This window comes from Galleria mellonella, unplaced genomic scaffold (genome assembly GCF_026898425.1).
Source record: "Galleria mellonella isolate WM207_F2 unplaced genomic scaffold, CSIRO_AGI_GalMel_v1 utg264, whole genome shotgun sequence".
NCBI lineage: Eukaryota > Metazoa > Arthropoda > Insecta > Lepidoptera > Pyralidae > Galleria > Galleria mellonella.
The window spans coordinates 1,958,064-1,982,899 of record NW_026442060.1 but is presented as its reverse complement, the minus strand read 5'-3'; the positions used below and the strand labels follow the sequence as shown (position 1 = coordinate 1,982,899).

Below are 24,836 nucleotides of genomic sequence, written 5' to 3'. Positions count from 1 at the left end.
ACGAAGTTTATTTTTTGCAGCATGTTAATTGATGTAGTTGGACAGAACATAATGCGAAATAAAAACAATAAGTCGGTAAAATTATCGCGTTATCGCTAGCGCTGGCTATGCGAAAATTAGGTAGGGCACGAGGGTAAAAGATGCAAAAGGAAATATATAAAAGCGCGCACATTGAATTCCTAATTACAGAGGGACCTACGGATTCCTTCGCTGGACGACTTCATTGGCAGCTTGGCTATCAAGATGTTCGCACGCGCGACCTGTGGACCACAAACCGTATACACGCAAACTTATAGCTCGCGTGCACAAAGACCCTGAAGAGAAAGTAGATCCCTGATGTGGGCAACCCTGCCGTCCGGCTCATTTATACCCAGCAGGTAAAGATACCATATAGCAGCGAGTCATTTGGGTAAACTATAGCTTCACCCGCACATTTTCATTCGCTGTGGGAAGACATCACCTGAGCGGGGCAAAACGCTCTAGATAGGTTTCCCCAGCTTTTCCGCAGGGGGAGTGCAAGAAGACATCAAGTAGTTTAGGCTGTTCATTTTAAAATCTTAAAGAATATTAGTGAAGTACTTTCACATGCGCCAAAATACTACCCTTACTATCTATAGCACAGTTTAAAAATTACACAAATAAATACTGCATTCGTGCGATGTTAGGGTGGGTCGCTCATATATTTATATATAAATCATTGTTCGCTAGTGTTAAACAACAAACTAGTAAATAGTTTGTTTTTTCTTATGTCAATTGAACCTTTATTATCTTGAGTTAATTTTTTTTTATTTTTAGCTGTGCAGTAGTTTAGATATTAGATCAATTTATTCTTAGCCATAATAATTGCATTTTAATAATTTTCTAGATTTTATCTATTTCTTTTTTGTATATTTAGTTTATTTGGTCACTTATTTATCTATAAACAAATGGTGAATCTAAATGTTATTATTGCTACCGGAAAGGAATGTTTGGGTGAAATTATATTTGTTTATGAAATGAAATTTTACTTTTTTGCATTCATACATTTTATGTAGCTATTATAATATAAAGTAATAAATGTTATGAAGTTTACAAAAAAATAAAATATAAAACTAAAATATAACAACGATAAGATTTACGTGTTAAATACTTTTTATGGTGAATGGTAATTAAAAATTGTATGTAGCTAACTAGGAATTTGTTGACGATAGCCGGATCCGGTTATAGTTTCGGAACCGAGAGCGGTATACCATAGATAACCAAATGGTACGTAAAAAAATTAGAAATGAAATGACATCTTATGTCAAATAATCGCCGCGAATTTTGTCTTTAATCTTAAGGTCCAATCTAATTAACTTTGTAATATTAAATAATATTTATTTCTTAGTTATAAGTTTGTTGTTTTTGAAAAAGCAATGAAATTCCGTGCAGTAATGATAGACGCCGGACCTATGAGAGAATTTACAAGTAATTCTATTTTAATACAATGAGATTACAAATAGCGTTCTCTTTTTATGTCTTTTTTTTTGTAATGTAGTCAATGAAGGATAAATAAATAAATAAATTCCATTAGTGTTAACTATTTGTTATAATTTTTTATTTTCGTTAATTTACAGATATAGTTACAACAATATCTAAGTTGTCGAAAGAATGTGTACTAAGAATAGCTAGTGATCAACTGTATTTTATCGTTAGTGATGAGAATAGTGGTCCAGCACCTCCGATATTATGGTGCGAAATACCACATTCTATATTCTTCTCAGAATACCAAATGGTTGGATTGGATGAGCAGCACAAAGACATTTATCTTGGCTTCAATTCAGGTATTATTTTAAGTTGTCTATAACCTGCAAGTCTCTGGTACTGAAAATATCAATTTTAATGTCATAAAATTATGTTTATTTATTTATTTTAAGTAAACAGTTACATAGACTTTATTCTTAGTGCTGTGAAACTGCATTACAGTTTGTCCGCAGCTTTGCGCTCTTGTACAAACAGCTTTTAAAACAATTATAAACTTATATTCTAATTCTATATACTAAACTTATATCTTTATACATACATATACACAGATATGCATATATACACATACATATAGACACACATGCATGTACTAAGTGGATGTTACTTGTATGAGTATACACTCATTTGAAAATTTCCAAAGCAAACATAAAACAGATATATAATTTCTAGTAGTAGATTTTTGTGCAAAGTATTCTATGATTTTTTAGTTCCCTATCAGAAGATTTTTTTAAATCATCGGTCAGAAATGTTGAAAATTATTAAATTGTTTTTTTAACTGCCCTTAAGGTGCTAACCAAAATACTATTCTCATATTACTTTGGTAAGATTTGGTATGTAATGTATATATTCCTTCACTGTGCAGGCTATTAAACTGTCAAACGAACTCCCACTTGACATAAAGATCCACCTTAAGCAAACTAGCTTTTAAACATTAATTGGACTTCTATGTTTTAAAAAAGGCCAATTTATACACTTCATTCCCATTTATTAATTTTTTATTCACTTTCCCTTTAAACTTAATCTTACTCTAATAAAATTCCAGGTAATTTGGCAAGATCATTAATAACACTGAAGTCTGCAAAAACACTAAAAATGAAGTTGACAAAGAAACAGGGTCCATGTCTTACATTAGACATTGAAGTGGTATGTATCATTGAAAGTGAATTTTAGTCAAACTTGTCATTTTGTAATGTAACAATGCATGTCTATTTCTCTCTATATATATAATATAACAGGAAATTAAAAATTCACAGTGTAAAGTAAGATGCTATGATCCCCGTAGAAGACTTCTGAATAAAGCCGAAATGATTTTCAGAAATGGCAAGATACAATGAGTTTGTTAATTTCCTATTATATATGTAGATAGATATTGTATTAAAAATCAATATAAGTTTTAAAAACAGCAAATCTATTTATTATATTATTAGCAATAGCAATATGGGTATTGTAGAACATGTAGGGTTAAGGGAACTAAATTATCTAGGGATGGGTAGCAGGTTCCCTCTTAAAACATCACCAAAATTTAACTGTAGTTGTCAACTCGCCTACCAAGCATGGCAACTACTGGCAAAACTCCTGTTATTGGGGAGGCTTATGTTCAGCAGTGGACAGTTAATGTATATATAGATATGATGGGTTTTTGGGTTTTTTTACTATGTTCGATATGATGATATAAATTCTTATCATATATGAATATGAATTTTAAATATAAATTTTTATCAAAAACATTAATATGTAACCCCACCAAATTCTGTAGTGTTCAAACAATTTTCATCATCAATTAATATTTTCTTAATAAGTACATTTATTTACTTATTGTGACTCTATCAGTGGAATACTTAGGAAACTATTCATATCTTACATGTTATTATTTTTATAAAATGTACATATATTTTTTTAAAATGTACATTTAATAAAATTTATGTTAAAGGCCACTGACTCATATTCAATACACTCTTTTACTTTTAGTCCTTTTTTTTTTTAAATATATATCATATGTCAAATCATATGTGCTCTATATTTTCCCAATAAAATCGTATTCAGTAGCGAGTGCTAATGATCCATTACAGCTAATAATGTCTTTGTATGTCTAAGGTTTTCTCTATAATACTCAAAAACTCTATAAGTCTCACAATTAAAGTGCAGTCAGTTAATTCATATTATGATTTAATTTACAGCCATCAGCTTGCTCTCAACAGACGAGGCAAGTAACACATGATATTCCCATTGTAGTCATACCAAGGAAGATGTGGTCAGATTTCCAAGAGCCCAGGACTCCACAACCAGATGTAAGACATTATTGTTATCCTACAATTGTTTAATCTTATTAATATTATAAAAATGAAAGTTTGTAAGGATGTATGTTTGGATTTTTGTTACTTAATCACACTTAAAGGACTAAACTGTTTTTATTTTCATCTATCACCCTCCTGATAAACATTAACACAGGTAGATTATATACTGTTATCTACCAGTTGACTGTAGACAGGAAAAGCAGAAAATATAATTGACAGTGCAACATATATACAGGTTACAATACATACAATATATATACTGTAATAATATGGAATGAAAAACTACTCAGATACAAGGGAAACTCTAGTATCAGACAAAACAGTGCCTAAAACATATTACCTTTCTATGGATTCTAAATAAAAAGAAAGTAGTTTATGTTGGCAAAGTTGCAGGAAACAGATAATGACTGAATAAAAGCTATTTTTATTTTATATTATAATAATGTATTTCTATTATTAATTTTTTTTTCAAATTGACATTGGTTTTAATTAAAACAGGTGTCCATAGAGTTGCCAACACTGAAGCAACTACGTACAACCATCGATCGGATGAAAACCATGGCGGCGGAGGTGGTGATTAGAGCATCGGCAGAAGGAAGACTCACATTGCAAATCAAGACTGATATGGCGAAAGTATCCACGAGGTTCAAGGACTTGAGAGTTGAAACGTATGGAGGTTTGTACTTAACACAACAGGTTTTCAACTATCTTCAAAAAGGAAGTTAAGACTTGGATTTTTGTTATGGTCATCCTTGGCAAAATATTTACAAATAACTTAAAATCGGTAAAAAAGTTTTATTAAAATATCAATATAAAATAAGCAGATTTCATAAAAACGCCGCTTTTGTGTACTCAGTATAATGCCTTAAGGAAAGTGAATATTTTTTGTTAAAGAAAAATGGTCGATCTATATGCAATTCTACTATATAACTTTCAATTTGCTATCTATATACTTTTTAAATAAGAAAGCTTGAAAGATGTTCAATTGTTTTTAAAAATGTATATATTGTAATTATTTATTTATCCCAGAATTTAAACGTGAGTAGACTTAAATAATTACAGTATAGTATGACTCATATTAGTTATTATTTCATAAATTGATGAATTGTTATGATTTGTAAAAACAATTTTTTGAAATACATGACTGGAAGTTATCCCAGTAACTATTCTATAATTATGCAGGGCTACTAAGTGGTGGCAAGGGTATATACCTTAAATGAAAAATCATTGTGTACTTTCTTATTGATTGCATTGATGGAATAATGATAATTTGAAAGCAAATTTGAATATGTCTACAAATTTAAACAATATCTTTTTTCAGGTCCTATTGACCATTCGGACTCTGAGAGTGAAACTCAAATAAATGAAGATATGTCCAAAGTGTGTCACTGCCGGGTAGACGCTAAAAAATTGTCCATGTTTCTCAGTGCAGACTCAATATCTCACAACCGGACTGTATGTAGTATAATACACAAGAAATTAGTGATATTGTGTTTACAAACTGAAGAGAATGTTAAGTTGCAGTGTTTTATCACAGGGATTGTGTATTGATGATTTCTTTTTATATTCAAGCATAATTGTCAGGCCTTTGATCATGTTAAAACCGAGTGAACAAAAACTCAATTATTCCCCAAATTCTTAAATTCTTGTTTAGTGTAAACATACTAAGAGCATATGTCAATGCTCACAGTCTGCCGAGTATGATGGATCACATAAGAAATGTGTCGTTGCTGATCTTCCGTTGACGAGAGATCGATGGCGATCGGACAGATACCTCGCCGGCCTAGCGCAAACTTTCTAGTCGTTACGTCGACCGATTTTCCGTGTAGTGTGTCCGAGAGTTGTAAATACTGTTCTACATTTTGTGACTTTATATCGTGTATGATCCACAACTGAAAATTGCCTAATATCGCGCTAACATACAATGAAAGGACAATTCGAATTAATTCACGACGTGTAAACATATTTGTGGATGTGCCTTCTCTGTACATTATAATATGATGCCGATGATAGGTCATTATAATTAAATTAATTATAAAAAATAAACTAAAACTAAACATATATATTGATTTATATTCTAAAAGTCTTATTTAATATAATTATTTTATAGTAAAACTACAAAAATAGTTATCATCTGCACCATGTTACAACGTATAGAGGTTTAAGTAGAGATAGAAGCAGTTAGTGTCATTTCTTGTCCTTAATGTTATTTTTTTTTTTTTAAATAAAAACATTCATAGAAAAGAATCCGATTTATTTCACTGACAATCAACATAATCATTAACATTGTTATTTTCTTAGAGGTCTAATACTTTTTCTTTTAATTAACATACGTACCAAATGCCACAATAGGTTTGATACTATTTTAGTAGTGTTGAAATTTTTGGAAAAAAAAAATTCATCAGGAATCAACTAAACGAGTCACAGATAAAATAGTTTAAGTGATCAATAAATTATATGACAAATAGTTTTAATATAAGACTTTACATGTACTTGGACATTTTATAAATGTTTACAATATGTTTTAGTAAAACTTAATGAAAAGGTAGTCAAATTTTGTTGAGATTCTGATAGAAACACTCATTAAATGGAATTAATAATAAATCGGTAATGAAAAGTGATGCCTTGTGGTCGGGCCATTTATTTGATTGCTTGCATTTTCATTAAATTTTATTAAAACTATATACATGTTGATTTCTAGTGTCTCTGTCGAGTATTTGTGAAAACTGGTGATTACATATGTATTAATATAAATTCGAATGGACATCTAATACAAATGTACAGTTATAGGACAAAATTATAAAAATAACAATTATTCATCAAAAGGTCTATTCAAATGACCAGACTATAGTATCAAATCAACATTTAGACAATTCTAAATCACTTGTGGCTTCTAATATATTTGCTAATATCAACAGTTACTAATTATATGTCAATTGGAAGGATCTTTCGTTGTCTCTCCTCAATGTGTCGTGTGTGGCTTTGAGTTGATCCAGCTTTGTTGATATTTGCGCTATGGAGTTATCTATCCATTGCATCGATGACATATGAGCGTTGAGAATACGGCCTATTTGTACGATCTGGAAATAAAGAGAATAAAATTATTTTGGATTAGCTGTATCGCGTGGCTCCATCTGCAATGAGTCAGTACATGAAGTGTTTATTATTATTGAAAGAAGGGCTTTTTTCAGGTAGGAAAGCCTGTAACACTATGAGCATTCTATGATTTTTTGAATGAATACATGAAGTATCCTATATGCTAAATTTCTACTCGTGTACTAAATTTCATTCAAATCCGTTCAGTAGTTTTTGCATGAAAGAGTAAACATATCCATTCATCCATCCTTACATTGTTAAAAACTTGCATTATAGTAATAGTTTACGAGATCAGTTTTTTTTTTTTGTAATCAGTCTCAGATTCGATTCTTCGTCGGGCCAATTTAGGAAACAATATTTTCTGATTTGGTTTCTGGTTGTTCTCTCATACTTCTAGTTTGAGGATTAGGCGATTAGTATGATTATCTGGCTCTTATTTAATCGGGTTTAGTAATACATAATACGTTACTGACACTTCAAGACCAGAATTTTGTATTTAAATGTATATAAAATATAAAAGTGTAAATGTAATTTACTAAAATATTAACATACGTTTGAAGACATGTTATAATGTATGAACACAAAATAAAATTTATTTTAATTTCTTCGATGTACAATGAGTAGAAAAAGAAATATCTGACACATTAATAATCATACTAGGAGAAATAATATATATATAAAAAAAATAGGCATGTCATAGCTGGGATTAACGTGTTCTTATATCTACATGCAATTGGGTACACATATTGGGATATAATTATAAGAAAATAGCGGACCTAGTTAATGTTATCCCCCCCCCCCCCCCTTCATTACTGCTACCATACAGTAAATTTTTGATCTTTCAAGTTGGAATCAATAATACACTATCAAAATCCGGTTAAGCGGTTACAGAGTCACACAGAGTTAACATCTGAGATACGTGATTTTTATATTTAAGACATTTTGGCTTACCGGATCATTACTGTCCTGGCTTCTGTTTGTTTCATTCAAGTGTTCGATGACTTCTTTCAGGTCTTCAGACATCTGGCGTAATTGTGTGTCCAAATTCTCCGCTAATGTATACCTGTATTTCATAATTGAATATTGGGTTACGAAAAGTTGTTAAGAATTTAAGAGCATTCATAACTTTTTCTTACTTATAGTGTATTATTATTATTTATTCAGCAGTTAACAGTCCATTGTTGGACATAAGGCTTCCCCATAAGGAGTTGTGCCAGTAGTTGCCACGCTTGGCATGGGAGTTGGCAACTTTTGAAGATGTTTTATGAGGGCTGCTGCTGGCTATCCCTCACTCTCCCTTAGTCATCTCTTACGACACCCACGGAACAGGAGTAGCCCATCCTATGCCAGGTCACACAGGGCAAACTATACGTCTTCAACGTTGCAATTATTTGTAAATTTTTCAAAAACAATTCAAGATTTTTCAATGTTTTTGACCTATTATTTAATAAGTGCTCTCCTAGGGAATCTTATACTATCATTTTATAGATCCTATGTGTTACCAGAGGGAGACTTTGTACAAAAGTCGTTTGCTTGGGCACCTCTGTCCCATTCGTGTTTCTACCATGAAGCAGTTGTGTTTCGATTTGAAAGACGGGATATGGCAGTGAATTTACAGGGTACAAAAGAATAACACCAGAGTCCTCAGGAATAGCAACGCATGGGGGGTATAATGGGCGAAAAATATCCTGTTATGTCTATGGTACTGCTCATGTCTACAGGCGACGGTTACCACTTTCCATCAGGTGGGCCGTCAGCTTGTTTGCCATTCTAAGTTGCCAAAAATAAAACCTACCATTCCCAGTAGAATACGCATATTTGCCAACGAATTACAGTTGCATATCAGGGGTTCTTATGGATTCTGATATCTCACCGCACAATCTACACAATGTATCTGAGGATAGATCCATCTTGTATATTATATATCTTACGGGCATATGTCCAGTTAAGGTACCCATAGACACGTAAAGATAGTTTAAGAAAGTAGATTACATGGTTTATTATCACCTGTTAAGTAACGATTGCTTGAGTTAGGAGAAACCACTGTTTCATAACACTGAATTATGTTTAATAATATTCATGTTTTCATTATAATTATACATTTTGTTCTTTTTATATTTTTATATCAGTAATTATCTTCAAGCCAAGATCTTTGCAGTGTAGACAAAGACAACTGAATGTCAAAGGCCTTTATATACATCTTTTTATCCACTCTCATAAATCTCGTAAATCGTGCTTCAGAATTGACCATACATGCTACAGGACTAGATACTAACATATGTTCTCTTTCTGGATCCCTCAATCTGTCTCCAGCATCTTCTAGCAGTTGCTTCTCGAGCGGTGCGAGTAGATCTTCTAGTTCTTTCTGTTGTGCCAGTACAAAGTCCAACTCGTGTTCCAAGCTCTGTTGTTCGTTCTTCACGGTTTGTACTGCGTCATTTAGTTCCACTATCTGAAATGAATAATTCTTACTTATACATACATACATACATTTACATACTTGGCCGTGTGGTCCCGGCATAGAATAGGCCACCCCTTCCTTTGCCGTAAGTGTCATAAGAGGCTAAGGGAAGGCAAGGGATGGGCAGCAGTATCCCTCTTAAAATATCTCCAAGTCTAAATACGATTGCCAATCCGCCTGCCAAGCATAGCAACTACTGGCAAAACCCCCTAAGGGGGAGGCCTATATTCAGCAATGTACAGTTAAAGGCTGATATGTCAATGATGATTACATACTTATATTAGAGATTGTACTATGGGTGCTAGACAAGTGATATAGATAAGGAAAAAATAATTAAAAATATCCCTGCCAGGTCGACCTCCACGCAGTCTGCCTTTGGAAACAATCGTGGTTAATCTTGACGGATTCGCTTCGATGAGTTAAATGACCTGATTTCATCCTCACTTATTATAGTTTTTTCTTTTTATTTCAATCAACCACACATTTCTATTGCGTGTGCTAGCACACTTTCTTTTAAATAAAAAATAGGTTCATCATGAGTTTTTCTTTTAGTGAATTATGTTTACCTTCTCGCCATTAGCAATAAGCAGCCTGTCCCAGGCGTTGATCTGCGTCGCTTGGTTGATAAACGTCTTCTCTTGTTCCTCCAACTCGATGGTCCATTTGTTGATACTTTCTTCGAGTTGAGCAAAATTTATTGATGATATTTGGGCGGGTGGTGCCGGCGCTGCTGTACTGGAAACAAGGCAAATTTATCGTTCAAATTTAAAATTGGTTTGACAGTTATTATTAGTATTTTATTCTTTATTGCACAATAAAACTTTGTACAAATGGCGAGCTTAATGCCATATGACATTCTCTACCAGCTAACCATTGGGTAAAAACAGAAAGCGTATGAAGGGCAGATGTGGTGAAAAATATGTGATAATTATAGTAACACATTTAGGCAATACACAATATAAATATACAACATAAACATTGCTTTTAATATATATGGATAAACTAATACTGTTCGGAGATCTTAAGTTTGAATTTCAGTAAAAATCGATAATTTTTTTAATTTTGTTTAGATAATTTCAAAACGATAGCCGTGTCCTGTCGGTCTTGATTGATTGAAATGGAATGGTAACCCAGGTGAGATTACCATCGATATGCGCTGGCGGGGCACCAATAAGTAATAATAGGAGAGAATGAAGTCAGGACAGTTAGTGCATCGTGACGAATTTCACAAAAAATAATCACGATAATTTCCAGGGAGAACCTCATGGAGGTCGACCTGATAGGATATATTGATAGCAATGGGGTAGTTTTTTTTAATGGGTGAAAATGGAATGGTATCCCCGCCCAAGCTATTGGTATACACCGACGAGGCACCAGTGGAAGATGATAGGTCAGAATGAATGCAGGTCAGTTGGTCCACCATGATAAATTCGACAAGAATTAACCATGATGGTTTCCAGGGCGAACTACGTGGTTTAACTAATAATCCCTTTCCCTCCACAATGGGGTAGTTAAATACCATTACTAACAATCCCTTTCCCCCAGATAATTTAATTTTACATTTTAAGGGAGTTTATGTTAAGTCTATAGGGGAGGCTTATATCCAGCAGTGGATCGAAAATCGCTGAAATGAATGATGAAGGGAACTTATGCTGTCGTAGAAAAAATTATGAAATAGAAAATGTGGTTAATTACAATATGAACAGTGATTGACGAACAAAATAAGTTTGAGAACCTACGATGTCAAAATATTGCATTTTCATTAAAAATTAATTAGGACATTCCACGTTGCACATAAAACTGTTAATTTCAAACGATCGTTTTTCATTTCGTGTCTTATACTGTATCATGTATCTGTTTAAAATACTCAATTTACTCACGTGGTGACAGTTGTTAACGAAGGCATAGTTGCCGATGTTGTAATTTTTCCCAATGCTGCAATTCCAGACGGAGTTGTGGTCGACGCTGAAAAATCATTAAAAAAAGTTACATTTATTCAGACTTAAATAATAGTATTAATTGTTGATAGAACTGAGACCAGTGGCCCCATTGTATGCAATATAATGTTGTTTCCCTTGAAATTCGTTACGATGAATCCTTTAACCTTCTTCATGGATCCTTAAATCCCTAAATCCTTTAATCCATCAACCTTATTCCTTACTGGTACTCCGTCATGTTACCAGCAGGTTGGAGGAGGAAGGTATAGTAATGGGGTTTAAAATTTTATTGCTAGCAAAATATTCTATGTGTCTTATCAGGTCCACATCCACGCGGTTCCCCCTAGAAACTATCATGGTAAATTTTTGTGGAATTCGTCATAGTGAGCTAACTGACCTGCTGTCCTCCTCATCCATCATTTCTCAGTATTGCCCCGTCAGTATATACCGTTAGCGCAAGCGGACTTATCATTCCATTTTTACCATCAAAACTATATATTATTATTCAATTTTATCCTAACATACCGTAGGAGTGTATATGTAATAAAGCACTATTTACCAAGATAAGGAAAACTCAAAACTTATAATTTTATTAAAATACAGTGGAAATGTTTACACGATATGAAATGTCACTGACGACAAGGTTCTGGACATATACAGAGAATAAAAAAAAAGATAATTATCATAGATAGATAATACCATTCGCTATTTGTGATATATACTCATTTTCAAGGAGTTTTAAAAGAAACAAGGTAAAGTATTCAGTTATTTTTTTTTGTCAATTCTTCGCCAATTACCAAATTTGTTCAACAGATTTGGCAATTTTTTGCTCGATCGATCAATAAATTACTAAATTCGGCATAATAGGCTAATTGACGTGACTTCATTTTCGTCTATCATAGATACTCTTTATTGTTTCCTACAAAAGATTACAACAGTAAACTTATTCTAGATATAAAAAATTACAACCTCACTGGTATCTTATAAGCCTAAACCAATAGCGATTCGCTTCCATTTTCATGCTTGAAAAATACCCTGTATTTAATTCAGGTCTTGTACTGCATGTATCCGATAATTTGATAACTTTATTCAAAGAAAACATAGAACTATTATTATGTCATACTTTTTAAAATCGTTCTAAATATTTAACACACCTGATGTAGCAGCCGCCGTAGTTGCAGCTGGTTTTGCTCCAAAACTAAGCCCGGTGCCAGCGCTAGTTGCTCCGAAACTAAGACTACTTGTCACTTGAGTAGTTGCTGCTGTTGATGTACCAAAACTAAGCCCACCACTAGTCGCTTGAGTGGTTGTGGCTGGTGTTGTGCCAAAACTAAGCCCGGTCGAAACGAGCCCTGTTGAAGTTTGAGCTGACGTGGCTGGAGTGCCGAAACTGAGTCCAGTACTATTAGTTGGCGCTGCAGAGGTTGTTCCAAAACTAAGCCCCGTCGCAGGTTGACTTGATGTTGTGGTAGTACCGAAACTAAGCCCGGTTGATTGACTGGTCGATGCTGGCGTAGTGCCGAAACTAAGCGTTTGGGCAGTTGTTGCGGCTGTAGTGCCAAAACTAAGCCCAGTTGCAGGACCTTGGAAACTAGAGGTTGTTGTTCCGAAACTAGGAGTGCTAGTTCCGAACGTAGGGGCTGATGTCGACGGTTGCGAGGTGCCAAAGCTCAATCCTGCACTGAAACCTGTTTGTTGTTGCTGAGTTGGCGGTGTCGAGAAGGATAGGCTGGTTGCCTGAGTGGCAGGTTGGATGGACGCCGGTTGGCTAGGTAAAGAAAAGGCTGCGGGTGTGGAACCGAAAGCTGGTGCTGGAAAAAAAATTCAAAGTATACATTAATAAATAGTAAAATATTTATTACAAAGCACAGGGCAAGAGATAGAAAATCCTTTGGTATGACCAGTATGGCAATCAACATACTAATACTATAAATGTGAAAGTTTGTAAATATACTTGAATGTGCATGCGTTTTTTTTTATAACACGGGGCAAACGTACAACTCCAGGAACATTATAGGTGTGTTGCTCGTCTTTTAAAAAGAAATATAGTTTTTTTTTCAAAGTTACGATGTCATATCTTTTTGAAACTCACGAACGTAACCTTCGTTCCAATAATACTCTCCAATTATCTTTCCCCTCTCACCATACTGGTTACGCTTCAAACTCTTTTCTCCTACATTCTTCACGACTCTGGAACGCGCTTTCTGATGCCATTAAGAGACTACCGACTAAACCGTCTTTCAAAAAAAGCGTTCACGCTCACTTTTTATTTTTATCCGAGCAATAAGTGCTTTATATTATTCCCAAATTCGTGTATAATATAGTATATATCATAAATGTGTAAGTATATTTGTTATTCATATATATTAATTCGTTTAAATATGTAATTTTAATATGTATGTATATCAATAACTACTAGTACCGCATTCGAGTATTCTGACACTTTCCTATGGTTGACTAGGAGAGAATGCTTTTAGCATTAAGTCCGCCATGTACACATATTTGTACTAATGAATGAATAAATAAATAAATAAATAAAATATCAGTTTGTAAATACTGCTGCTAGAAGTTGATACCAAAGTTGTGCGTGGAAGAAAGTGAATAGGAAAAAACGCACTGTAGAGGAATCCGCCCATACTTAATCGCACGCTCATGTCCATAGGTTAGAAAAAAATTCTATATGTATGAATGTAATTCGATATATTCAAACAGATAGGTGAAGCCGCGGGAAACAGTATTAGTCTAATATTTTATACTTCTTTAAGTTGGATAAAAATATTATTACCTGCACTAGTAGTAGTCGTGGCACCAAACGCTGGCGTAGTGTTACCACCGCCGAATGAGAAGGCCGAGGGTTTAGCGCCGAAAGCCGAGGTCTGGCCGAAGGCAGACGTGGTCGGCGTGGAGCCGAAGTTGCTAGTCGTTGTAGTTGAACCGAGGAAGCCGGACTGGGTTGTTTGTGGCGCTGTGGAAGTCGTTGCCTGCAAATATTTTATTCATAACAATGTTACATTATCTATACATATAATTGTAGAGATAGAGAAGATAGAGAGAGAATAAAAAACATACATAGAAAACAAAACGCTAATAACCGAGCCAGGGGGAGATGTTAGAAGTGAAATAGAACACATCCAGGTTTTTTAAATTTTTTGTTTCTCTGTCTGTTTGTACGGTCTAATCTCCAAAACTGTTGGACCGATTTAAATGAAATTTTGCATGGTGGTACCTTACATCCCCGGTCAACATTTCAGATACTCTTAATCACGGAAAACTAAAAACTTTCCGTGATATAGTTCAAAAACTAGTAACTTATACAACTTAGTACACAACTTAAGTAATTTTGACCTAAAGGCAAAGAGAACGACACGTCATTTGTTAATTTTGGTCCAGAATTCCCAGACATAGTTCACTACAATCAGGAGGTTAAAAATGTTAATTGAAAGGAATAACAAATACCACAAGTCGCAGGCATCAGCTAGTGTTGAATATTTTTATAAGTAATAAAGCGGCATCATAAACGATTTTTACAGAACACAGAAAAAGTATAAAAGAAAATAAATAATAATTGTCTAAAAATTATCAAATCTCATTGGTAAGGCATAATATATACAGTCCGTATATGAAATGAGATAAAAACATAGGGGGTCGTCTTACGACGTTTGCGTGTATGGGGATGCTGTTCAAGAACCTTTCCTCCCCATCGGTTGTTGGTTCTTCGAGCTTTGTGATTAGTCCATTGCCACTTTAGCTTGCTTAATTTTATTATATTAATCGTATATATAAAACTCTTGTGTCATGGTGTTTTTGGTCGAACTGCTCCGAAACGGCTCGACCGATTTCCATTAAAGTTTTCATGTATTTTAGGTAGGCGATATGAAATATACTTTACGACCTATTCTCATAATAGGTCGTAAAGTATATTTCATATCGCTAGCTGATTACGGTGTCTCAATCCAGAATAAACTATTTATATGGCAGAACAACATACGCGGAGTGAGTAAAGCCTAGTATCATTATCATCAGCCTTTAATTGTCCACTGCTGAACATAAGTCTCCACTTCAGGAGGTTTTTCCAGTAATTGCCACGCTTGGCAGGCGCATTGGCAAACCGCAGTTAGGCTTTGGAGATGTTTTAAGAGGGACGCCGCTGCCCATCCCTCGCCCTCACTTAGTCGCCTCTTGCGACACCAACGGGAAAGGAACGGATGGCCTATTCTATGTCAGGACCACACTAGGTAGTGAGCTATTATAATACTCACAGTGGTAGCTGGCTGTGGTGCGGAAAATCCAGATGTCGGCGTCGAAAAGCTCATTGCTGACTTCCCGAAGGAGAATGAGCCCGTTCCGAACGACGTACTCGCTGCCGGTCACATTGGTAAAAATACTATTATTTAATTTTTCTATAACTAGCTATATCCCACGGCTTTACCCACGTGAATCAGTATATAAAGTATCCTATGTGCTAAGTCAGGCTATAACCTACCCATGTACCAAACTTCATACAAATCCGTTTAGTAGTTTTTGCGTGAAAGAATAATAAACATCGATCCATCCATCGTTACAAAGTTTCACATTTATTATATTAATAGGATTTACTGTATATATATTTTAAGATTTTGTTCCACAAACTTCAATCGTGGTAAAATCATTTACTTTGGTTTAAAAACTAACTAAATTGATTTTGATAAAACTTGTATGGGATCAATTCGAATTTATTTCTTAGATAAAAATGAACTTTCCGTAGCTGTTTATGAGGTAACATAAAAAAAAAATCGAATTGAAAACCTCCACCTTAATTTGAAATCGTTTGAAAATTATAAATATATGTAACTAGAAAAACAATATATCTTTTTGTTTCTTAGATAATTTATAAATATATATGAATTTTGCAACTTGAGTAAATGTAATTGAAAATAACAAAAATAAAAAAAAAATGCTTATTAAAGCTAATATGAAATATTAATTTATCTATCTACCCGTGAGAAATCGGGGTGTATCGTTAAACAATTAAGAACTACTAAATAAAGCATTAAGAAACTGAATTAATCTAGGAAACAATACCTTGTGTTGCTGTTGGCTGTTGTTGGGCCCCAAATGAAAGATTCTGTGGCGCATTCTTAAAAAAGGAGAAAAAAAAATACTATTATTTTATTTCAACTTTAATATAAGTGAACATAATGATGGACTTAACTCTCTCTATCTCTCTCGTTTCAATCAACCAAAGCGCTAACAGGAAAGAGAATTATAACTTAAATTCTAAAATATTTCCATACATGTAGATCTATTAGGTCATACTATTATCACTAGTAGGTCAAAGGTCATATCAGCCGTTTACTGTCCACTGCTGAACACAGGTTTCCCCCTTGGGGAGTTTTACCAGTAGTTGCTATACTTGATACGGGTTGGCAAATACAGTTAGGTTTCAGTGACGTTTAAAGAGGGACGCTGCTACCCATCCTTCAACTATTAATTCCCCTTAATCGCCTCTTACGACACCCAAGGGAAATGAAGAGATGGCCCACTCTATGCTGGAACCGAATGGCCTATTGTAGACTCATGTGTTATTCTACTGCTAGTTCAAGAAATAAGTTTCAGTCAAAAATTACTATTCTGGAAATGACCTTGGTTTTTTTTTGATGGGTGAAAATGGTATGGTAACTCCACCTGTGCTAACGGGATACCCTGGTGGAGCACCAGTGAAGGTAATAGATGGGAATGAAAACAGGTCAGTTAGCCCATCAGGATGAATTTATCAGGAATTAACCATGATAGTTTCCAAGGGGAACTGCGAGGAGGTTAAACTGGTTGGGTATATTGCTAGCAATGGGATTCTCAGTCTCCCTTACTAACAATCCCTTTCCCCCCTAATCACCCTGGTTAATTCTTTGTGACTTCATCACAATAGGACAACTGTTTCGTCTTTATCCCCACATATCATAACTGACCGATACTTTGTCAGTATACCGATGGCGTTGACACGGTATTTCAATATTCACAAAAATAAGTATTTTGAAAAATACTACCTGTCCCGATTGCTGCCCGAAGGCAGGACTACCGACGGTTTGATTGGGCGGCGACTGGAAGCCACCGAAGCTGACAGGTTTACTGGCACTTCCAAATGTCGGTGTTGCGCTTGCAGTTGTCGTCGTTGGACTTGCAACTGAAGTACATATTATTATTTGAACATGTATATCGCTTCACTAACCTCAGGAATAAGAGAGAGATGGTATTTTTACTATACGTACTAAGCAATTAATAGAAATATTTATTCTATTTATTTTTTGTATAACTACCTACTAGAAAAATAAAAACGTAAGAGTTTTGGAATATGCAAATTAAGACTATTCGTATCTTACTTGGAATAGTTTCAAATCGACAGCAGAATAGTTGCTGAGATGTAGAATAGTAATAAACACTATATACAGACAGATAGATAGATCGAAAAGTTCTCATAAGGAGCTGAAATATAGTGATAAAATTTAAGTAGAAACTTCTCAAGCCATTAGTAATTCAGATAATGTTTATGATTTACAGCCAATTAATACTTTATTAGAAAGACTGTATGTGCACACTTTGAATAACTTTTCTAAAAAAGATTAAAATTAAAAAAAAAAAAAGAATAAAAGGTAACCAAAACTGGAACACGACAAGCAACAATTTATGTAACATAATATAACAAAGAACTACAGTCAAATTGAGAATATTATGTACCTTATTTATACTTTTTAGTCACTTAAAAATATAATTAAGTTGTTTGGATAATCTAGAAACAGTGCAAACACAAAATTGTCTTTGGACATACTTACACCTTTTCTTTGGACTTGATGAAAATTTAAACATTTTGATAATTATTAACACCTTATATTGAAAATAAAATTACAATAAACAAATTAAAATAATTAATAATCATGACAACACAGTTAAAATAAAATAAATTAATAATTATTATTTTAGAATTCACACACACATAGTACCTATTTCATATTGACAAGGAAGAATATTCTTAACTTGGTACCCACATGGTATTGGATTATATTTATCTTTTTTAATTTCATATTTGTCACACACGAGGCAAAGGAACAAATTGGTACTAGTAAATAACATGAAACTGCAGTCTTATTCCATTTAAGATTTAGATGGATCTTGGATTTTTAACTTTCTAGTTATTATAAGTATTTACCTACAGAGTAAGTTATGTTAATAAGTGTCAGTTTACTGTGTAAGTAAATATTTATTTTTGAAATATGGAATAATAAATAACTGAATGAGACTGATGTAAAGTGATAACCTTTGTCTATGAACAGCATAGCATATGATGCATTATCATTCCTGAGGATTTTTTTATACCACAAAGGTGGCAAACAAACATACTACCCATCGATGATAAATGGTTACTGTAGCCTATGTAGACACTGACTTCTAGTGTTGTATGTAGACACCTACAACACTAGAAGTATCATATGTGTGTTGCTGACCTTGAGAAAAATTTAAGAAAGGTTCCTCCTTCCTTTTTGAGGAACCCCATACTGTCGTCTTATGTTATAGATTAAGATCTTATGGCTTAGTACCCTATGATTTCTCTCTCCAAATTAAAATACAGCCACTACAGCTTCTTTTTTCTAAAAGAAGAAAATTTTATGTGGTAGAGATGACTATGGTTTTTTTATGTGATGATAATGTAATGGTAACCTTGCCTAGGCTATCGGTATATGCTGACGGGGCATCAGTGAAGGACGATAGGTGAGAATTAAACAGGTTAGTTGGCTCGTAGTGGCAAATTTATAAATAACTAACCAAGGTGGTTACCAGGGGGTAAATTAGCCCATTGTGATGAATACACCTGGAATTAGGCACAATGATTTCCAGGACTGCTGGAAGGGTGACTTTACAATGCAGGGTGTATTGCTAGCAATGAGGTTAGTAGTCCCTATTAGAATAATCCATTTCCCTTCATGACTATGGTTTGAAGCCTGTGATATGTACTTACACAGAGAAGATGTAGCTGCTGTGGTTTTAGCTCCAAAGGCGAATCCACCAAAAGCAGGTGGGTTTGTTGTAGATGAGCTCGTAGGACTGGTGAAGTTGAATGCTGGCTTATTTTCTGTCAATGGCCATGGTTATAAATTATTTTTATATTGAAGATTGAGTTGTATATAAAATGTTACATTCAGCACAATAGTCTTCATTAACATATCAACCATTAACGGTCCATTACTAAATATAGGCTTGGCAACAATAAATAGACTGGTGATATTTTAAGAGAGACGTTGCAGATACTATGCTGACATCTCACAGCATCACAAAGGTAATCATCAACAATTATTGTCATATATATTTTTGTAGTTGGCAATTTATGTTGCAGAACATCTGTTCTTCTCGTAACTTTAAATCAGCAGCGAACTTGCAATAATAATAAAGAATTCTATTATTATATTACAAATACTGTAGGGAAGCTTCATCACATATCATCATTAAAAAATATACTTTTTTAGATAAGTTATTTTTGAAAACTTACCATTATTGGTAGATCCAAATAAGGGCTTAGATGCATCACCACTTCCAAACGAGAAACCTGATAAATTTATGAATGAACGATATTGAAATCATAATTAAAAACACATTATAGGAGAAAAAAAAACTATTACTTTATGATTTGTTAAAACGTAAAACATAAGATGTGTACTGAAACATTTAACGGAATATATTCCAAGAAAGATTACCAACTCAAAAATCACTTGTACGAAGTACAAACATAACCTCAATAGATTATTTTTATTAGGGAAGTTATTCATAACAATTAGCTATATTTATGTATTATCGATATTTATAAAATACTTATAAAGTTTCAAAATTATAGTAGGAATTATGTATTTTTAATTTTACCAGTGCTAGGGGTGGTTGTTCCGAAAGTCCCGCCGGAGGTCGTAGTAGTTGATCCAAAGGTGAAACTCATCGTTTATTAATTAAAGTCTTCCTTAATAAATAAAAACAATACAAACTTTGTATAAACAGTCAATAAAATTGATTGAATAGAGAAGTATTTTTAATGCTAATAATCACGCTATGAGAAATATCAACATTATCAACAAACAAAATAAATGTCATCCAAATGTCAATGTCAACTGTCTAATTTTGCGCTGAGCTTAGATGCGGTTGCCATCATTGATTTATAATTTGTTGCTATTATTTAAAAAAAATATTTTTTGATTTTTATTATTTATATTTTGAAAAAGCATTGATTAGAATAAATGTATTAGCCTAATCTTTAAATTTTTAAATATCAAAGCAGTATCAAAGTTAGTTAGTTAGTTCTCGTAGTAGTTAAAATTACTTTCTCTTTTAACTACCTAGTGTAATTATTAAATTGATTCCAACACCAGCTAGGGCCTTTTTAGGGAAAACTAGGGATATATAATATCTAATTTCATGAAAAAACGTTATCAATATCTTGTTCTAATAAATTTAATATTTAGGTACTTAATTATAAAATATCACGCCGATTGCCTTACCAATATCATATTATAGATATAATAGATATCATATAATAGATGTTTATTACAAATATATATTATATGATCATATTATTATATACCTAAAACGATTACTTCTGGTAAAGCCCCCAAGGGAAGGTCTTTGTTCAGTAGTGGACAGTTAACGGCTAATATAATGATGATGATATTTCAGGCGGAAAGGATTTGTTAGGGCTTAAGGGCTTAATAGCTACATTGCCAATAATATTTGTACCCTACCAGGTCGACTTCTATGCGTTTCCACTTGGATAGCACCGTTATAAGTATTATATTTTTAATGGATGATAGAGTAATTAGCCCGCCTGCGTTAACGGTATACGCTGGCGGGGTACCAGTGCGAAATGATAGGTGAGAAGGAAAGGCAGATCAGTTAGCCTATCGTGTGGAATACACCTGGAATTACACACGATGGTTTCCAGGGGGGACCACCTGAAGATCGATCTGCTAGGGTACATTGGTACATAATCCCGGGGGAAAGAAATTGTTAGTAATGGGGTCTAAGTGCCCCATTGCTAGCAATACACCATATCAGGTCGACCACCACGTGGTTTCTCAGTGCCTGGTGCCTCGCCAGCGTATACCGATAGCGCAGGTAGGATTACTGTTTCATTCTTACCCATTAAAAAGTATGATTATTTCATAATCACTGTATGAATTAAACAATGATATTATGCACTTTTGTTTGATAAACTATTAGCTAGCAATTAGGGAACCAGAAAAATTCATAATCGAGAAATGGGCAGAAGCGTTCCTCTAAAACACCGTTAAAGCCTTAGTGCAGTTACTAACTCTCTTGCCGAACGTGGCAACTGTTGGCAAAACTCTCTTTTTGGGGAAGGCTTATATAATATAATATAAAAAAAAAAAACAGTTAACGGCTGGTATAATAAAAAAAAAACAGATAAATAGGTATAATGTAAACAGGCATTCATTTTATATTTTGATATTCTAAATGTAAATGTGGGTTTGTTTGTTAACTTTTAGTAACTGCTTAAACATAGTGGAATTTGGTATGATTTGCAGAAGGACGTAGGCTACATTATCTACTTATATTTACCAGAGGGAGAATTTGTACAAAATTCATTTGCTTGGGCACTTCTGTTCCATTCGTGTTTCTACCGTGAAATTGTTGTTTGCATGGCTGTGTTTCACTTTGAAGAATAGTATATGACAGTGAATTTACAGGGTACAGAGGAATAACACCTGAGTCCCTGAGAATGGCAACGCATGGGGGGTATCGTGGGCGAAACGGTATACTTTGTTATATCCATGGTACTACTCATGTTTAAGGCGACGGTTACCACTTTCCATCAGGTGGGCCGTCAGCTTGTTTGCCATTCTAAGTAGCATAAAAAAACCTAGATCAGTGAACATATCCTGGTAAAGTGGACTAAGTCGCGAGTAGAGGCTAGTTAATCCTAAGCATACCTAATTCTACATTTGATTAGGCTTCCAATCTATATTAATTCAGTGAATCCATATAAAAGCATGTTTGTACGTAACCTACTGCCCATAAAATCGGTTTAAACACCCAAATCTAGGTCTGGCATTACGCCAGACCTCGTAGCGATAGTTGCAAATCATCCCTAGTGCCTATTCTATGTAAACGACGTGTAAACAAGCCAGATTGTAAAGAACGAGTGTTGGATTTATAGGCGAATCCAATTGTTCAAGAGGAATATGATTAGTACCATGATTGTTTGGATAGTGCAGGGCAAAGATATTACGCTTCGCTGCCTGCGTTATTTTTGCAACAGAGGTATCATCCTGTTTGCGCTATCGTATATGCTGTCGCGGTAACAGAGAAGGATTTTTTTAATGGATGATGACGAAAAGATAATCCTGCCTGATCTAATAGTATATGCTGGCAGGGCACTAGTGAGGTGTAATAGGGGAGAAAGAAAATACAGATTTTTTTAAGAATGTTTTTTTTTTATACAACTTAGAATGGCAAACAAGCTGACGGCCCACCTGATGGAAAGTGGTAACCGTTGCCTATAGACATGAGCAATACCATGTACATAACAGAGTATACTGTTTCGCCCATGATATACCCCATGCGTTGCCATTCTTGAGGACTCAGGTGTTATTCCTCTGTACCCAGTAAATTCACGCCATATCCCACCATTCAAAACATTCGAAACACAGCCATGCAAACACAACTGCTTCACGGTTGACACACGAATGGGACAGATGTACCCAAGCAATCGACTTTTGTACAAAGTCTCCCTCTGGTAAAGGTAAGTGCATAAATACAACATGATGAAAACACCTGGAGATCGGCACGATGGTTTGCTAGTAATGAGACTAATAGTCCCTTCTACCCTCTATTTCATGTAGCAGACACGTGTATACTAAATTTCATAGTGATTAAGTCGTTAAAGTGCTGAGAGTTAAACAAATAATCTTAACTCTATATTTGTAGTACCTGTATGTTAAACCTTATCTTAACAATATAATAAAATTGTAATTAGAAAATATCTGTACATGACAGATATTTAAGAAAAATTATGAGGGATCTCACTAAGATCAATAGATGCTAAAACAATACATTTTAGAAATTATGACTGTATGATTTTGTATTTTGTTCTGGTATCTTGCAAATATGCGAAATACATTAAATAAATAATAATGAAGATAGATGCACTAAATTGGATGCGGTTTTCACAGTTATGTTTCTGATGGTTTTATTTAAAAACTAAAGGTCTACCACGAAATAAAATTCCGAAATTTCGAACTCAATTTTGTATTTTGGTTCGCACCGAAATCGGCCTAGTAAATGGTGCGTAACATTTTGTTCATTATAAACCTTACCAGAACCTTAGTCAGGAGGAACGATATTTCAATATCTGTCTCGCCTGTCTCCCGATATTTTAACATTTGTAAACGGTATGTATTATGTAATTTTAACATCAAATTTGTGTTTCGTTCGGCCCCGAAATTTCCAAAAACATTTCATGGTAGACCCTCTGGTGTATGTTTTACAATGATACGCCATCTAGAAGTGGTTTAGGGTCTACCATGAAATGAAATTCCGAATTTTCGGACTCAATTTCGTGTATTTGTTAATACCGATATGGATCCAGTAAATGGAGCTTAACACTTCCTTTGTCATAAATCCTACCATTAAAGTCCAAAGGAACAATATTTTAGCATTTTTAAACTTTATGTATCATGTAATTTTAATATCAAATTTGTACTTCGTCCGGACCCGAAATTTTGGAAAACATTTTATGGTAGACCCTCAGTTTCATTGGTTTTCTACCTATGAATTCCATGCGTACGAAGTAACGGGCATGAGACTAGTTTATAATATTACTGTAAGGATTAAAATGTGTATAAAATATCATCGTTGTAACACAATTTCAGTGAGGTATTCGATAGCCTTTTGTAATGGCCGCGTAGTAATGATTCAGACTTGCGGTTCGTTTAGGAAACGGACCGTTCAATTAGACAGCGGGTATTTGAAACCGCAAAATTTTAGAACGCTCGCTATGTTTGTACCCTCTGTGCTTAAAGTTCATTGTTGTCAGTATGAAACCAGTCGAGATATAAATTGTATTATTAACTAACCATTTATTAACTAACTTTTACCCGCGGATTTGTCCCTGTGACCGGGATATAATTTAGTAGCACGGGAGCAAAGCCGCGTGATACAGCTGGTAAAGAATATCTAAATATTCTATAATTAGTAAAAGGTATCTTAATAAGTTAGTACCCAGTTAACCATTTGTTTATTGTTTGTCACGGCTAAACTGTTGAAGTATTTCAATAGAAATCGGATCGATGGTGTTGCGAGAAATGATTCTAAGAATTATTTATTAATTTATTAGAAATTACACGCCTCAGTTTGCGTAATTTAAGTTTTGCGTAAGTTGTATTTGATACGAAATATTTATTCATTAATTTCATAAAATGATATCATTTTGTTTATTTCTATTTATTTTTAACTTGTGGTACAACAGACATTTCCAAAGGCAAGGCAATTAATCAATAATTGTAAACAGGTGCTTGC

The 24,836-nt window shown here is 34.0% G+C and overlaps 2 protein-coding genes across 3 annotated transcripts; one reads left to right on the top strand and one right to left on the bottom strand.

The window, feature by feature from the left end:
• Positions 1-1,275: 1,275 nt before the first annotated feature.
• LOC113509422 (checkpoint protein HUS1) lies at positions 1,276-5,821 on the top strand. Its single transcript, XM_026892762.3, has 6 exons — positions 1,276-1,446; positions 1,596-1,802; positions 2,546-2,646; positions 3,681-3,791; positions 4,296-4,473; positions 5,119-5,821. The coding sequence occupies exons 1-6, from the start codon at positions 1,395-1,397 to the stop codon at positions 5,346-5,348; spliced, it is 879 nt and encodes a 292-aa protein (XP_026748563.1). The 5' UTR covers positions 1,276-1,394; the 3' UTR covers positions 5,349-5,821.
• Positions 5,822-6,154: 333 nt separating this feature from the next.
• Positions 6,155-20,397, bottom strand: LOC113509334 (nuclear pore glycoprotein p62). 2 transcript variants are annotated; one of them, XM_052895072.1, is made up of 13 exons: positions 20,175-20,397; positions 19,807-19,863; positions 19,279-19,392; positions 17,315-17,451; positions 16,353-16,407; positions 15,551-15,651; positions 14,077-14,272; positions 12,446-13,102; positions 11,235-11,319; positions 9,921-10,089; positions 9,170-9,345; positions 7,845-7,956; positions 6,155-6,877 (listed from the first exon to the last, which is right to left on the bottom strand). In XM_052895072.1, exons 1-13 carry the CDS (start codon positions 20,242-20,244, stop codon positions 6,719-6,721), a joined length of 2,088 nt encoding a protein of 695 aa, XP_052751032.1. In that variant the 5' UTR covers positions 20,245-20,397; the 3' UTR covers positions 6,155-6,718. The 2 variants fall into 2 exon arrangements, with proteins under 2 accessions (XP_052751032.1, XP_052751033.1); XM_052895073.1 differs by lacking the exons at positions 19,279-19,392; positions 19,807-19,863; positions 20,175-20,397 and adding an exon at positions 18,098-18,280.
• Between the last annotated feature and the right edge of the window lie 4,439 nt (positions 20,398-24,836).